This window comes from Musca autumnalis, unplaced genomic scaffold (genome assembly GCF_047663935.1).
Source record: "Musca autumnalis isolate F117 unplaced genomic scaffold, ASM4766393v1 scaffold_3, whole genome shotgun sequence".
In the NCBI taxonomy this organism is placed as follows: domain Eukaryota; kingdom Metazoa; phylum Arthropoda; class Insecta; order Diptera; family Muscidae; genus Musca; species Musca autumnalis.
The window spans coordinates 245,649,211-245,667,294 of record NW_027411866.1 but is presented as its reverse complement, the minus strand read 5'-3'; the positions used below and the strand labels follow the sequence as shown (position 1 = coordinate 245,667,294).

At 35.8% G+C, this 18,084-nt stretch overlaps 1 protein-coding gene across 8 annotated transcripts in view; it reads left to right on the top strand.

Moving 5' to 3' along the window:
• Positions 1-18,084, top strand: part of Kap3 (kinesin associated protein 3) — a 209,249-nt gene that overhangs the window by 72,098 nt on the left and 119,067 nt on the right. The window contains exon 1 of one of the 8 annotated variants that reach the window (XM_073977594.1): positions 4,177-5,382. The exons of the other annotated variants lie outside the window; for them this stretch is intronic. Coding sequence (XP_073833695.1) covers positions 5,362-5,382 — 21 coding nt within the window. The 5' untranslated portion in view covers positions 4,177-5,361. Of the gene's footprint in view, positions 1-4,176; positions 5,383-18,084 lie in introns of those variants that run through there. 8 annotated transcript variants of the gene reach the window in all.

Below are 18,084 nucleotides of genomic sequence, written 5' to 3'. Positions count from 1 at the left end.
ACTCCAAATTGTCTGAAACACATTTCGTCCAAACATACTTGGGGTCTAAGACCATTATTTCGATGAGGCATATTTTCATCGTATCAAACTGTATATACCTTCCATAGCCTAAAGGCTGAGGGTATAATTAGGCTAAGATCATCGAAATAGTGAAAATCTTGCTATAGCAAAGACAACGGCAATTCTTTGTTGTTGTAAAATTCTTCGATAAACCATAACGTGGACCTGTATGATCAAAAACTTCAATATACTTCAATAAATTTTACATGGCGACATTACCGAACGTGGCCCGATATTGTGTATTTTCAATTCTAAATATCCTACTCTGTAAATATTTAAAATTGTATCCTTAGTCCCAATTTACATTAAACGATTTTTCTTGCGGCAATTTTTCTCGTTCTCTTTTAAACTTGCCTCTTGCGTTTTTACTGGCAATTCTGTTTCTGCAAGTTTTGTTTTCAAAACAATGAAAATAATGTCAAAAACGAAAAATATAAAAGGAATTGCCTGAAAATTGCCGGTACGATCAATTTTTTTCCACTTCCATACCCCTTACGTGTCTCTCCTACAAACTGAGACTTGCAGCAAGTAAACTCGCCTAATGTAAATTGGGACTAAATATTATAAATTCTTTCTATTGAATTTATATACTTTGTACCATTATTTCATATAAAATATAGAATAGAATATAGAATAGAATATGTGCCAAAATTTCCAGTCCATCGGACAAAAATTTCGAAGGGAAACATTTATTGTGTTTTGTATGTAGCATAGAAACTAAAAACGTCTTTTCCTCGAAGTGGCACTATGTTTTGTGGGACTATTCTACACATAAATCATGTGCTTAACCGAGAGAGTCTTTAAAAAAACTGCTGACAGAGTCAGAAAAAATATCAATTTTGTACGGTGTTTTGTTTTTGTTAAAATCTAAATTTTGATTTTAACTGTTCAAAATTTTTAAAAATTGATTTTTTTAACTTCTTTTCGATAATGGACAATACTATTAGGTTCGTAATGATCCCACAAAAATATATGCTGATCGGTTTATTCTTTTTCAGACTACAGTGGGTACCGCCAACTGTTTTCGTAAAAACAGTGCGGGCAGTTGAATGTAAGATTTTTCAAAAAAAAAAAAAAAAAAAAAAATAGAAGGAAACTTAAGGTTTAATAGATTTTTTTAAAAAAATGCATGAAAATGGCTTTTCTCATGCTTATAAGTGGCCATAACCCCTTAAAATAGCTTTACGTAACGCTACACAACATTTGAATTTTTCATGATTTTTGGTCAAGTTGTGACCACCTCCCCCACCCCCCCAAAATGAAATCCTGCGTACGTCCCTGAGGGCGAAGATCATTTAATTTTAATTTTTAATTGATTTCTCTTGGATTTGAGCTGAATGATCCCATAGTTTTTGCAGCTGAAAAAGGAAAGCCGAAGATTCGAACCCACATTATACTGTTGCATTTTGGCAGTAAACTTTTAAAATGAATTTAGAGTTTCATCTTAAAAACTTTACACTAAAGCCAGTTCTTGTGCATATGAAATATTAAAAATTATTTCAACATATAAAATTGAAAATAAAAATTCAAATAAAATTCTGAACACGGAAAAATCAAAAACAGCAAGCTAAGTTATGGCACACACAAAGCTTCTCACTCTTTCCAGCTTGTCGCTCTTGCACGTTCCACCTTTGTCTGCAGGCTTCATCATCCAGGCTGAATCGTTTTTGTTTTGTTGCTTCTTCACTCTGTGAGTTCTAAAGTCGTCTTTTTGTGGACGAAGGTCTTAGTCTTGCATAGCTTTTTCTTCCAGTGTAGAAGATTGTCATGCTTCCTCAACGGCTTTACCTTTCTGGCTTTGGGCTAATTCGCACGTCGAAAACAAGTTATTCTTCACTGGCTCTTTGTTGTGCTTGGTTTTTTTTCAACCACCTTCTTTTGTTCTTCTTTTTTTGTCTCCAATTGGCTATCTGTGCTTCAGCACCCTTGATTTCTTTCATGGCAACCGAGTGTTCCGGTTATTCCTTTAGGCTACTCATCTTTTCCACCTTCATATGTTCCATTTGTATTAGCAGCGTTCTTGTTCCTACCTCATTCTTGCCGAGCTGTTGACTGATTCGTTTTCCTGCTAATATGGCCCCATAGTCTCATCCCTTCTGTCTGCAGCGTTCTTGTCCCTACCACATTCTTGGCCCCATAGTCTCATCCCTTCTGTCTGCAGCGTTCTTGTCCCTACCACATTCTTGGGCGGCGTCGAGCTACTGACTGATTCGTCTTCCTGCGAATATGGCCCCATAGTCTCATCCCTTCTGTCAGCAGCTTCTTCGGTCAGATTGGAAGCCCCCTCGCCTTTGTTGATTTGTTGTCGTCACCACCATTTTCTTTACCGCAGTCTGCTTCTGACTCAGCCCTCCAGGGATTTGCATTGATTGCCCATTGCATTCACTGCCTCCCTTTCTTCCATAGTTTAAAGAGATTCTCAGCCTCCATAACTCTTTCGACCAGCAGTTGATAAATAGCTGCATCTTTAGCCGATAGTTGTGCTGCCAATTCATCACGTCTGGATTCAGCTGCAGTGTCGCGCTCTATGTGCGTTAGCCAATTCTTTATTCAATTTCAGTCTTAGTGCCCTCAAAGCCAGGACTTCGCGTTCTTCCCCTAGGTTGGCCGCTATTAATTCTTCCTTGGCTACCCTAGATTCCTCAGTCTCACGCAAAGCATTCTTGACTTTCTCATTTAGAGTCTTGGCAACCTTGACTGCGTCTATCTTCTCTTCATCTCTAAGGTTATGATATCTTATCACCGCACACTGAGTGCTCACTCTGGCTTCAAGGCTTGCTTTAGCCACTTCAGCTTTCTTCAAGTCAAGTTCGTGACTCTCAATTTCCATATTATACCCTCCGATTTTTTGCAATCCAGGCGCAGTTATTCAATTTTTACGCTAATGACGGGGGCATAATATATTTGTCCTGGATCATGTTTATTACTGGTGTCACTTCCTCATTCTTGGTAAACAATTGGAGGATTTTCTAGGTTACCGTTCCATTTTTAGCTGCCAGCTTCGATGCTGCAGCAGCCTGCTTAACAACGTACATATAAATGGCATCATTGTAATCCTCAAACTTGGTTTCATTGGCCTCTTTAATAGCCCAGTTGATGAGAACAAGATGTCTCTCCACTACACTTTTGCCGCCGTCTACTTTTGACGCAGCATGATGGTGAATGTTCCTTTCTTTCAGAACAATATTCAACTTAGATATTAAAACTTCACCACTCCTCTTTTACTGACCCAATTTCCTCCATTTGAGGCGAATTTTTAGCTATGTCAGTTTTTTTCGGCCGCCGATCCGGCTAATGATAAACCGGCATCTAGTTTAGGAAAAACACACGTCTTTCCTTGTTGAATGCGCACTGATTTATTTAAACTAAAAATATTCTTAATTATTATTCTAATTATTACAATATGACTTAACCTAACTTAGACTAGTGTGTAAGAGAGAGGGAGAGTGCACAAATGTGTACGAACGCTTCTGCCATACAATCTTATGGAGAGGTCATAAACATACATCGTTATCTCATATGTGGCAAGCAAACTCGCTCGTTTCGACATTATTTTTCTACTGCTAGTAATGCAGAAAATAGCTTGTTTACTTTATTTTGTAATGTTTTATTCGATTGCTTTATTTCACCTTTAGTTTCAATGCTCCCTGAGTTTCCAAAATAAAAACGCACCAAAATTTTGTTTATTTAAAAAAAGAAGACAATAAGAAATTTTAGATCAGCGCCTTCAGACACCTCCCACAGAAAATTTCAAAAATGTTCTCGCTTGTGTCTGGTTTGAAGCCTATGAAATTTTAAAATGAAAAATATTTGTCATCTATTTCCTTTATAACATTATTCATTTCACATTTTCATAGAAACAGAATTGACCCCGAGGCCTGTTGTTAGAAACCACACTTCTCCATACTACCCCTCCATTCATGACAATTCACTTGTACGAACAATTTCAATTGCCTTTTGTTTAAGTTCTGTTTTTTTCGGATAGTTTTCAAACATCATTGAGCTGTTGATGACTGTCTTCTCAACGTACTTACATATGTTCGGTACGTATATTTGTTCGGAAAACTCGTATTAAACTCAACGGAATACTCAGCCAGAGTGGCCGACCAAATGTTTCTGTGTCTGTTATTAAGTCAGTATCTCATAAACATTCATCTGTAGTAGACGACGAAACCAGCTACTAACCATTTTGCGGTTAAAAAAATAACGAGCCGAAACGGTGTTTACCGTTTGTTTGCAAAAATATTAAAAAAAAAAGAAAACAATTGTCTCGCGCATGTCAGTCGTTGTGTCTTTTTTTGTTCAATTGTCAGTTGCGATCGGTTGCATGTTATGTGATATTTAAAGTTGCACGGTACTTGGTGGCTGGCTAGCTAAAGAGAGTGCACATGCGCAAATCGTAAATGTTTTTGCGAGATTACAGCATTCGCATGGACCGGAGATGTAAAGCGTAGATATCTGAATGAAAATAAAAACAAAATTAAACGAAACGATAAAGCTTACAAAACGTTTTGTTGTAGTGTTTTTACAAAATGCATAAAAAACAACAACAATGTAAATGAAATTAAAACCCAGACGTAATTGTGTGGCATTATTACGGCGATCATCATTATTATCTATGGCGAGGTTTAACGGTCGTGCGATCACAAAACAAAAAAACAGCATGAATAAATTATTGTGAATGTTGTTATTTTTATTTTGTTTTCTATAACAGGTGTCAGTTTACCTTTTTTAACGAAATATAAAACTTAATAATAAAAATGTAAACTCAATGGAAATGTTGTTTAGAAAAGAAAAATATTCTTAAAACAAAGTTTTCAGTTTGACAAAAAGTTAACAAAAAAACGTAGTGTCTAAAGTTGATGCATGACGTCATTTAGAATATTACGAAAGAAACAAATTCTTATTATTATTAAAAAAATACCAGAAAAAATAAAAATTAACTACAATTATTGTTTTTTGTTGGTGGAGTGTGATGTGTCTTTATTGCAGAAAGTGTTTGTGTGCTTGAAATTTTAAAATAATATTTTTGTCAGTGGTGGTCATTGCCAAAAAATGTTTTTAATTTATGAATGCTGCTGCAATTGATAACCTTAGAGATTCGATTTAACATTCGTTCTGTTTGATGTTATTCTAAGAAATAAAAATAAAAAAGAAAACAAATAAATAAATAAATAACGAATATACCGCAAAAATTATCATAAAATATTGTTATTGTCTACAATCGAATATTATTATCTCAACGATAGAATATTACACTTCCTGTCGCCTAAGTAGAGAAGATAAGTTGAACTTTTTATAATGGGGAAGTTACCAGTGCCGGTAAGTTTTAATGTTTGTTAATTTTTATGTTTCAAAATACTTACAAAGGTGGCAATTCCTACTACTTCCGAACATTGTTATTTCAAAACACCAAAAGTTGACGTTATAAAAGCACTATTCCCTGAAATGTCCTATAGGTTCCGATGAACAAACAACGGTAGTTTTACGAAAAATTATTAATAGAAGGCTCGAAAAAGAAATGCTGTGTGTATTAACATTCGATGCAAAGCTCTTATCCGTTCTAATGTGATGGATGAATTACTCCAGTTGATTTTCGATGCCCCAGCTAGTTATATATCATAAAGTTACGGAATAATCTAAAGTACATACAAAAGCGCTACTTCCTTGCGAATATTGTAGTTTTAAAACACCACCAGTTGACGTTATTGAAGTGCTATCCCCGAAAGGTCCTATAGATTTCGATGAACAAACAACAGTAGTTTTAGAAAAAATATTAATAGAATATCCGAAAAAGAAATGCTGTGTGTATTAACATTCGATGCAAGGCACATAACTAACAAAAAAGATGTTTGCTAAGGATACTTAGTTGGCCCTTCACAGACATTTGTCCTATAAGCCGAACTAAGAAAAGATTTCCATTCCCCTACATCACTGCCGACCAAGAAGAGGGCACACAAAATTCTCAATATTGGCAATTTTGACAGTGTGTTTATAAGGTTGTAAGTACGCATGCTGCAAAACAAAAACAAATCAAAACATTTGCTCCCTTTTGTGTGCTCTTTCGTTGCGTTCGGGTCGTGTGTGTGTGTGAATTACCGAAAAACTTCGTAACTTCAACAATACCAATGAACGGCATTGCTCTACATTTGTATAGCAAGTGTATATAATCCATTTTAGCTAATCTACTACGGACCTCGAAAATAATCAAAAAATTAATGGAAATGAATTACTCCGGTCGGCCCCAGCGATTTTAATATACAACGTTACAAAGTGTGTCAGCCTCGAGATAGTTACATATCATTAAGTTACCGAACAATGTGAAGTACTTACAAAAATGCTGCTTCCTTTCGAATATTGTAATTTGAAAACACCACCAAGTTTACGTTATAAAAGTACCATTCCCGAAATGCCCTATAGGTTTCGATGAACAAACAACAGTAGTTTTACGAAAAATTATTAATAGAATATCCGGAAAAGAAAGGCTGTATTAACATTCGATGCAAAGCTCTTATCCGATCTAATGTGATGGATAAATTACTACAGTTGATTGTCGATGCCCCAGCAAGTTACATATCATAAAGTTAGGGAACAATCTAAAGTACATACAAAAGTGCTACTTCCTTCCGAATATTGTAGTTTCAAAACACCACCAGTTGACGTTATAAAAGCACTATTCCCGAAATGCCCTATAGGTTTCGATGAACAAACAACAGTAGTTTTATGAAAAATTATTAATAGAATATCCGAAAAAGAAATGCTGTGTGTACTAATATTCGATGCAAAACACATAATTAACAACGAAGATGTTTGCAAAGGGTACGATTTTCAATTACTTAATTAGCCCTCTACAGGACATTTGTCCTATAGGCCGAACTAAGAAAAGTTTTCCATTCCTCTACATTTGTATAGCTAGTGTATATAATCCATTTTAGATCACAATATTCTGGAGTCTGTCCTAATCGACTTTGAAAAAGCTTTGGACCTCGAAAATAATCAAAAAAATAAATGGAAATGAATTACTCCGGTTGATTTTAGATGCCCCAGCAAACAGAGATTTTAATATACAACGTTACAAAGTGTGTCAGCCTCGACATACATTTCATTAAGTTACGGAACAATCTAAAGTATTTACAAAAGTGCTGCTTCCTTTCGAATATTGTAATTTCAAAACATCACCAGTTGACGTTATAAAAGTACTATTCCCGAAATGCCCTATAGGTTTCGATGAACAAACAACAGTAGTTTTACAAAAAATTATTAATAGAATACGCGAAAAAGAAATGCTGTGTGTATTAACATTCGATGAAAGTATCATAACTAACAACGAAGATGTTTGCAAAGGATACGATTTTCAAATACTTAGTTGGCCCTCCTCCTATAAGCCGAACCAAGAAAAGATTTCCATTCCTCTCTATTTGTAAGGCGAGTGTATATAATTCATTTTAGGCCACAATATTCTAGAGTCTCTGCTAATAGACTTTGAAAAAGCTTTGGACCTCGAAAATAATCAAAAAATATTTGGAAATGAATTACTCCGGTCGATTGTAGATGTCCCAGCGAACAGAGATTTTAATATACAACGTTACAAAGTGTGTCAGCCTCGAGATAGTTACATTTCATTAAGTTACGGAACAATCTAAAGTACTTACAAAAGTGCTACTTCCTTTCGAATATTGTAATTTCAAAACTCCACCATTTGATTTTATAAAATCACTATTCCCGAAATACCCCATAGATTTCAATGAACAAATAACGGTAGGTTTACGAAACATTATTAATAGAATGCCCGAAAAAGAAATGCAGTGCAAAAAATTAACAACGATGTTGTTTGAAAACTACACAATTTTCAATTACTTACTTAGTTGGCCCTCTACAGGACATTTGTCCCATAGGCCGAACTAAGAAAAGATTTCCATTCCTTTCTATTTTTTGCTTTACTTCGCGTTTTTCGATCTCGTCTTCCACTTGTTAACTCCATCCAAGTCTTGCCCTTCCGGTTCTGCGTGTGAAGTCATGCGGCACGTATTTATATGTCTTTTCACCGGGTTTATCACTGTTTATTCTTATGACATGGCCTAGCCCACGCAATCGTTGTATCTCGATGCGTTCTACTGAACTGATGTCGTTGTATAGCAGATACAGTTTGTGCTTCATACGACGTCGTTTTTCGTTTTTTCGAAGAATTTTTCTCTCAAACACACCAAGCACTGCCTTATCTGACTTCGGAACCATACACAGAAAAAAATTACTGTATTTCAGGAATAGTGTTCATAAAGTCTTGCCAAGAATCAATATGAACCATACGAGTATGTACATACATGTTGAGTCTATCAGCACTAGGTTGAGACATTAGATGTTGCCTTTATATTGAAGAAATTACAAATTTGTAGTTGCGAAGTATTTGACTATACGAACTTTGTTTTTCGACACCAAACGCACTGTAGTTGTTTGGTTCGTCGGTTTGTCAATTATCTAGCAACAATTGTTGCGACAGCGGTAGTTGTTGTTAGTGTTGGGCAATCTCGTTCATTGAGCGGATCGATCTTTTCATTCCGTTCACCAAAAAGATCCGGATCTTTCACTTCGTTCGATGGCTCTTTTTCGTTCAAACGAAACGATATGAGCCACTTTGTGTGTGCAAATTTGTGATGCTAGCGCTGACGCAGCTTGTGTGAGTTTGTCTGTGTGCAAAAAATGGTGGTGGTTACTGTTTTGATTATGAACGAAAGAAGCAAAAAGAACGGGGTGAACCATATGAGCCATTGATTTACTGAACGATTGTAGCTAACTGAATCATTGATTGTTTTGTTTGTGCAAATTTGTGAGTTGATTGCGCGAGTGTGTTTGTAAAATTAATTATAATCTTAAGTTTTACATAATATCATAACAACTCTATCTAATTATAACGTTTGTAAATGAAAGGCTCAATAAATTAAATCTTAAATCTTTGTAGAACTAAAGGTGATGGTTTTGCTGCCTATTTTGTAAGCAGCAATGTCTTGGCCATCAGGAATCTAAATGAACGATATACAAGAATGTGCTGGATACGGATCCGTTCGTTCTTTTCACGGAGTCGTTCCTTTGAACCGGTTCGTTCATGAACGACACAAGTCTAGTTGTTGTATGTGTGTGGTTTGTTGATAGTCTCAATGTGATGGTGAGACGATGGTGGGGGTTGTGTTGTGGTTTGTTGATACATTGTCAATGTAATGGTGATACGATAAGACCGATGAGAATGTAGGGAATAACAGGAAAGTTATTTTGCATCACATGAAAATCTTACATAGTTTTTAAAAAATAGTGGCTTTCGTTTGGATATAAGTAACTGCACATGTATCTTATGTGAGGTACCTGTAACGTATGGAAAAGCCACATAACGAACGAAAATATGTAAAAATTCTTGACATATTTTTTCTGTGTACATTAGCCCAGGTTGTATCTGTGATTTGTAAAGTGTTTTGTTGCATGAGATGTGTCTTTGTTCTTAAACTGCTTACTTGTTTGCCAATATTATTATTCTTTTTATTGCACAACTGATGTCATTTGTTGTGTTTGCGGAGGTAGACGAAGTACTTAACTATCTCAAAATTATAAGAGCCAAATTCCACAGCTAGTCCGATCTCGTTCGAGATCTATGGACGCATTACATGTAGATATGTATTACTAACTTTGTCTTTTCATCGTTTACTGCCAGATCCAGATTCTCCTTCGAACTTCTTAAAGGTATCAGTTACTTCCTTTACTGATAGACCATTGATGTTAATATCGACAGCGTAACCAAGTAACATGTGGCTATTGCTGTAAATTGTGTCATTTCTTTTAACATCTACATCTCGTATAACATTTTCCAGCAAACTGTTGAATAAGTCTCTGAAACCTCTTTTGGTATTAAACTCTTCGGAGAGGTTCTTTCCTAGTTTAACTGAGGACCTAATATTAGTTAATGCCATTTACAAAGGCAAATGAGCTTTGCTAGGAATACCGAATTCAGACATGGCTTGGAATACCGTTGAACATAGGGCTGCGAAAGGCGGTCGAAGGCTGCTTTATAATTGACAAAATGTGGTAGGTGTCGATCCGCATCTCTTAGCTCTTCTCCAGGATTTGCCGCAAGGTAAATATCTGGTCAATGGTGCATACAGAATAAAAGGCCTCTCTAACATATGTCCCAAACATATTTTGCAGCAAACATATGTTTATTTGCAAGCAGTTCCAAACATAACAAAAGTTTGGGTAGTACAACCAAATATATGTTTGGGTGCAAACAAATTATATGTTAGGGTGCAAACAAATTATATGTTTAGATGCAAACAAATTATATATTTGGGTGCAGACAAATGCAAACCCAAAATCCACAAAAAAAACACATGCACCAGTGGGCGCTTTCTGAGAGCCAGGGAGCGTAAATGTCAATGTGAAACACATTGAAATGTATGCTCACTTGCTCTCAGCAAGCGCTCACTGGCTATCGCTAACATATACACATATTTATAAATGGTGGTGTTTTATTGAAAGGCATAGAAAAGAAGCAAAAGCACAACAGGCACATACATAGGTACATAAAAATTACAAAGAAATATAAAACATACTTTAATAAAAGAGAAAACTGAATGAAATAACTTATAAAAAGTCGTACTTGTAAAAAGAAAAAAAATATATAGAAACATCGTTGAACGCTTCTCCTTAGTTGTGAAATAAAACACATTTTCTTCATAGTTCAAATCATCAAATCGGTAAATCGGCATCTGGAATCAAATGATTATATAATGTAATAAATAGGTACATCTATATTCGAAATATACATATGTATGTATGTACATGAAAAATGTATTGATGTAATTACCAATATTAAATGCGATTTCTTCCTTGTCCAATAAAATATTTCCATTCACCTTTTTGATTCAATTATAAAATGTATTGGACATTTAATTTACTAAATTTTCTTTAAGAATATACAAAACACCGATTATTCACTCACTTTACCGTCTTTACTCAACGATTGTCTCTAGAACACTGAAGCAAAAAGACCAACATAATTAATACAATTTTTTTCTTTTCTCTTCGCTTGCTTCGAAACACACGTGTTTTACGCATGCACATCACAAAACTTTTGCGTCTCCAATTACACCATGCACCCACCTCTTTATTATAAACCAGTATTCCACAGCTGCGAGGGCCCTGTTGTTACTCTCTTTGACAAAAATCCTCTCCACCAATAAAAAATATGTTCTAACATAAAAAATATGTTGGTACCCAAACATATAAAATTGAGATATGTTACAAAATGTTTCAAACATATATTTGTTTGCAATCACTCTCAACCAAATATTTGTTTGGATTCTAACATATATTTTTCTGCGTGTGGATTTGCCAGGTCTAAATTCGCATTTTTATCCCCTAATTATTTCGTTGACCATCGGTTTTAGTCATTCGCACAATATCTCTGACACTATATTACAACCAATAGGAGCTGCCTTATATTCCTGTAGTTTGAGAACACAGTCTTATTTCCCTTCGTGTGGACGGGACACAGTATACTCAGATCCCAATCCTAGGGTACGCGCACTTCCTGCCAGATGATGTAAACACCCTATCAGCATATCGCCTCTGGTTTTTAACAGCTCGGCTGTTAGTTAATTTGTTATGTACCTTTGCTGTAACAACGTGATCAATTTGAGCTCTTGTTTTTTTAGTATGGAGACAGCCAGGTGCCCTTATGAATGTCGAGATGCTTATATCTAATACTGCTAGCTACGATGTTTTGCCGCTGCGAAGTGTAACAGCATCATTATACCCTACACCACTATGTAGGGAGGGTATTATAAGTTGGTTTTGGCCAAAAAGTTTGTAACGCATCGAAATAATGGTCGTAGACCCATACTTATATATATATCAAAATTAATGTCTCGACGAGCTGAGTCGATCTGGCTATGTGTGTCCGTCCGTCAGTCCGTCCGTCCGTCTGTCCATCTAAACCTTGTAATCACGCTACAGGTCGCAATTTTGATCGGATCGTCACGAAATTGTGGGGTCCCGGAGGGGAAGAAGCCTATTGATTTTGGTTATGGTTGGATAATATTTAGGTGTCGGATTGGGCAAAAAACTTATGTGGATAAAAAGACAACGTTTTTTTCCAAAGCGAATATCTCAGCTTCTATATGGGGTATACCAAAAGCAAAACCTGACAATGAAAGTAGAAAATATCACCTTTCTAATGATGTAAAGTAGGTTCTTGTAGGTGATCAAGCAACGAAGATATCACAATAGTCGCAAATAAACCCCAAATGTTCATGTTTGCGATTTTAGTTATAATGACGAATATCACAGCTTTGGCTGGGGACTTTCCAAAAGCAAAGCCTGACTATGAAAGTAGAAGATTCCACCTTTACAATGATGAAAACTAGGTCGGCGTAGATGACCAAATAGCGGAGATATCACAATAGTCGGTAATTCATCCCATTTTTAAATTTTTTTGTAATCACGCTACACGCCGCAATTTTAATCGGATCGTTACGAAATTTTGGGGGTTATTGGGGGCTCTACAGGGGAAGAAGCCTATTGATTTTGGTGAGGGTCGAATGATATTTAGGGGTCGGAATGGGCAAAAAACTTATTTGGATAAAAAGACAAAAAGAAAAGCTAATATCTCAGCTTCTATAAGGGGTATACCAAAAGCAAAACCTGACAATGAAAGTAGAAAATATCACCTTTCTAGCGATGTAAAGTAGGTTCTCGTGGGTGATCAAGCAACGAAGATATCACAATAGTCGCAAATAAACCCCAAATGTTCATGTTTTGCGATTTTAGTTATAATGACGAATATCACAGCTTTGGCTGGGGACTTTCCAAAAGCAAAGCCTGACTATGAAAGTAGAAAATCCCATCTTTGAAATTATGCAAAGTAGGTTGGCGCAGGTAGTCAAATAATAGAGATATCGCAATAGTCGTTAATGCATCCCTTTTTTCCACTTTTTCTGCAATCACACTACAGGTCGGAATTTTGATCGGATCATCACGAAATTTTCTCACAGAGATAGAAGCCTATTGATGTTGGTGATGTCGACAGTAGTCAAATGTAAAATTAAATATTAATTATTTTGGTTCAGTTCGCCTTAAGTCATTTGGTATAAAAGCCAGATAGGTGAAAACTTTCGTATCTCCATAAAAGAAATGTTTTCGAGTGAAAAGATTATTCACAGAAGTAGTGGTGTAGGGTATCACATAGTCGGCCCCGTACCGACTATAGCCTTTTCTCATTGTTCCATTGTAATATGTTTCACTGTGGAGACTGAATTTCCCGACTGTTGGGCTAAAGATATTCTCATTTCAAACAACGGTCATCATTGTATTCGCTCGTAAAATATATCTGGTCTGTTCGTTCTTGTCTTCAGTGGGAGCATCAGCAAATAAAACTGATATTGTAGAATTTTGCTTTTTTGGGAGAAGTTGGAGACCAGATGTTTAAACCTCCGACCAACTACAGATCCGCAAGCAAACTTATGTTTTATGTCATGGCAGCTATAATACAGTGCGTCTCCTTTTGGTGTTGTTGTGACGCCTTTCCCAATCCATCGTATTTCCTGTATGACAGTAATATCGGCCTTGTATATTTTTTAAAAGAGTGTGAACATTCCAGGTACTCGTTGGCAGTTCATAGTCCTTAAAAAGTTTGCGGGGATTCTTTTGCTTTGTTTTTTTCATAGTATGTTCCCTTTTGGACGGAAGGGTTACTAACTAGACCAACGATCAACCCATGTTTTTAACGTTCTCATGGGTGATTGCACGACACATGTCAGCCAAGGGACGGTAGGGGCCGTTGCTTGGTATCCTCAATTCCCTACGTAAACCGAGATTTATAAAGTTAGGGAACAATATAACATACTATAACATAAAGTGCTACTTCTTTCCGAATATTCGTATGATCATGTATATAAAAATTCTATTTTCAAAAAACTACCAGTTGACGTTATAACAGCACTATTCTCTAAATGTCCTATAGGTTTCGCTGAACAATCAACAGCAATTTTAATATAATGCCGGAAAAAGACTAGTCAATGTAACGTATTTAACTAATAATAGTTTTATTTTTGGCAAATGTTTTGAATTTTTTTTCGGATTTTTATACCCTCCACCATAGTATGGAGGGTATATTAAGTTTGTCATTCTGTTTGTAACACATCGAACTAATCATTTGCGACCCTATAAAGTATATATATATTCTTGATCAGGATAAAACTCTAAGACAAGACTGAAATAGAGTACTGAAATTCTGCACGCGAGGGTCTTTTTTCCATAGGCAGGTCAAGTTCGAAGATGGGCTATATCGGTCCACTCTTTGGTATAGCCCCCATATAACGGTACCTCCGGATTTGAGGTATTTTGACGTTCTTCGCCACATTTGCAGACCGAATTAGCTATAATTTGGCACTTAGTGTTCCTAGTGATCAACAAACTTATATCACAAAGGATATGGGCATAGGTCCATGTTTTGGTATAGTCCCCATATAACGGTACCTCCCGATTTTCGGTATTTTGAGAATTTTAGCCACAATTTTTAACCGAACTATCTGCAATTTGACATTTGAGGTTCTCAGTGGTCATGAAACATCGTCAATATAGGTCCATGTTTTGGTATAGCCCCCATATATCGGTACCTCCCGATTTTCGGTATTATGAAAATTTTAGCTACAGTTTTTAACCGAAATAGCTGTAATTTGACATTTGAAGTTCTCAGTGGTCATAAAACATCTCTACCAAGCATCGTCAACATAGGTCCATGTTTTGGTATAGCCCCCATATAACGGTACCTCCCGATTTTCGGTATTTTGAGAATTTTAGCCACAATTTGTAACCGAACTATCTGCATCTGGAGATGTTTCATTCTCCACCAAACATCATCAACATAGGTAAATGTTTTGGTATAGCCCCCATATAACGGTACCTCCTGATTTTCGGTATTTTGAGCATTTTAGTTACAATTTTTAACCGAACTAGCTGTAATTTGCCATTTAAGGTTCTCAGTGGTCATGAAACATCCCCACCAAACATCGTCAACATAGGTCCATGTTTTGGTATAGCCCCCATATGACGGTACCTCCCAATTTTCGGTATTTTGAGAATTTTAGCTACAGTTTTTAACCGAAATAGCTGTAATTTGACATTTGAAGTTCTCAGTGGTCATAAAACATCTCCAACGAAACATCGTCAACACAGGTTCATGTTTTGGTATAGCCCCCATATAACGGTATCTCCCGATTTTCGGTATTTTGAGAATTTTGGCTGCAATTTTTAACCGAACTAGCTGTAATGATCGGTATTTTGAGAATTTTAGCTACAATTTTGTCTATTCAAAAATAATCGTCAATATAGGTCCGTGTTTTGGTATATCCCCCCATATAACTGTACCTCCCGATTTTCGGGAATTTTCAGTGGTCACGAAATTTCTTCACTAAAATTCGTCAACATGGGTCCATTTTTGAGGGCCTACATTGTTTTGATGAAACTACCCTCAATTTGACTCTTGAAGTTCCCTGCAGCTACAAAACTTTTCCGCCAAAAAAAAATTTAAAGATAGGTTGACTCTTTGATATAGCCCCATAGGTGGTGCCTTTCACCTAGCTGAACACATTTTTTTAGATTAGATTAGATAACACTGTGCAACAAAATGGAGGTGAAAGTCTGGGGCGCGGAAAATTCCTCTTGGGGAAGAAAGGCCTTGGTGAGTATATTATGCAAAAACTTCATTACGCCATAACGCGGAAGTTCGACTCACGGCGCATATGTCCTTCGGGGTTTTTAATATACACACACCAAGGGCTTTCATCTCCAAAAGGAATTATCTCTGCCCCAACATTTGTGTTCACAGTGCAATTTAAGCAATAGTGGGAGGCAGTAGGACTCTATCCATTGTCGAAAAGTTGTAAAAGGACCCTAATTATTCCATTTTAATTAAGACTATTTTATGGTGGAGGGTATAAAAAGTTCGGCCCGCCCGAACTTAACGACTTTTTACTTGTTTGTTTTGATTTCATTCCGGGGAAGGTAATGGTCACTTGGTTTTTCCAGCTTTTTTGATATGATGATTGTTGGTGAAAAGCAATCTATTTAAGTATCGAGTATTCTCATGTAAATGAGAATGATACTTACTTCTCACCTAACCCCAAAACCACCAGAAGTAATATTTCAACGAGTTGTGATACTAATCTGAAAGCAAAAGTCCAGACATGGCACAGCCCCGACCATTTTACACAATATGACAGTTCCAAACTACTTGTGAAAGTGCTACTTCCTTCCGAATATTCGTATGATTATTAACATAAAAATTTTAATTTCAATGTATCACCATACGACGATAAAAAAAACACTCTTCCCGAAATGCCCTATAGGTTTCGATGAACAAACAACAGCGGTTTTACAAAAAAATTGACAGAATGTCAGAAAAAAGGCTATGTGTATTTACATTCGATTCAACGCACCTAAACAACGAAGTTGTTGATATCCTTCACCAGGCTTTTCAATTACACGACCTTTTCTCTGATCACACACATATTGTCAGACTACATAGATATTATGTAGTGTATTTCGAAAATGTATATGCGAATTAGATGCAACCAGACACTGTTTTTGCGACAACAAACGCTCCAAAAAGTTTGATTATTTTTCAAAATTGTTATGCCGTTTGTTTCATAACGCTGTGTCACAAAATATATTTCCCATATTTTATTGGTCACCCTTTATATGCCTTTCTATTTTCTATTCAATGAACTTTCTTATCAGAATTTATTATCAAATGTATATATAGATATCGCTACCAATATACGATTATTTATCTTTCAGTATTTAATTAATAAGCCATGGCGTAAGAGTGGATTCCCTATGTTTACGCTGTCTATATAGGTTCTGCAAATAGGAAATGTCATTTTCTTATCGGTCACTGTCATTGATAACATAAATTGCGTATCGATTCAATTGCCGTAGATAACGAATAGAGAAAACAATAAACACTTTCTTTCGATATCAATTACGTTTTGTCCAAGAAAATATTCGATATAAACGTAATAAACTTTCCCAATTAAAATAACCTTTGGCTGGTTAGCTCTCACATGAAATACATACATCTGATGAGCTTCTTTGCCACCAGTGAATGTCTATAGTTTATTAGTTTGATGTACAGGTTTACTTTTAAAAATACATTTCTTACATTATCTCTTTAATTTAACCTTGTCCACTTTGCACTGTCTTTCGCGCCACAAACCACTCCTTAATCTACTAACATCGATTAAACGATAATTCAAAAAAAAAATGTTGAGATTGTAAAAGAAATCTGCGGTGTGAAATTATCTGCAGTAAAACTGACCATAACATCTGATATTGATAGCCTTGGTTAATCATTTTGTCTATTTGCGATTTTTAATTTGTTCACGCATGATTAAATATTAGTGTTTATTTTATTGTTGTGTTTATTCGCCTCTATTATTGTCATAAACACAAGTTTTTGCTGTTAAACATTTGCAAAAAAAACAAAAACACATCTCCATAGATATTCAAAACCGGCTTTACAAAGCGTGACATTCACTCATGCCGTCTTCGTTTATTTATTATTATTACCATTGGTTTTAACAGTATAATTAAGGCATTGCCATAACTACAGTTGGAAGTGGTTATAGTGAACAGAGACAGTACTACGTATATAGAGAACAAAATCTAAAATATTGGTCCCTGGAACTTTGATAAGTTGGAACAGGTTATACGAATGCTTAGAAACTGTGTTTCTACAATAGTTTCCCATTTTGTTAGCTTTAACCCCACTCCACTGTTTAAACTTACCAATGAATAACTAACTAAAAGAAGTAGACAAACATTATCTCCATGATTGATGATAATCTGATCGACGAGCCAGATAATGCGATATAAATTATTAAACTAAACTATCACAAAACAAGAAAGAAAGATTTATTATCGTTAATCTGCTGCTGCAGTGCAAATTAAACTCTAATTCAACTCTTGATGATTATATTTAAA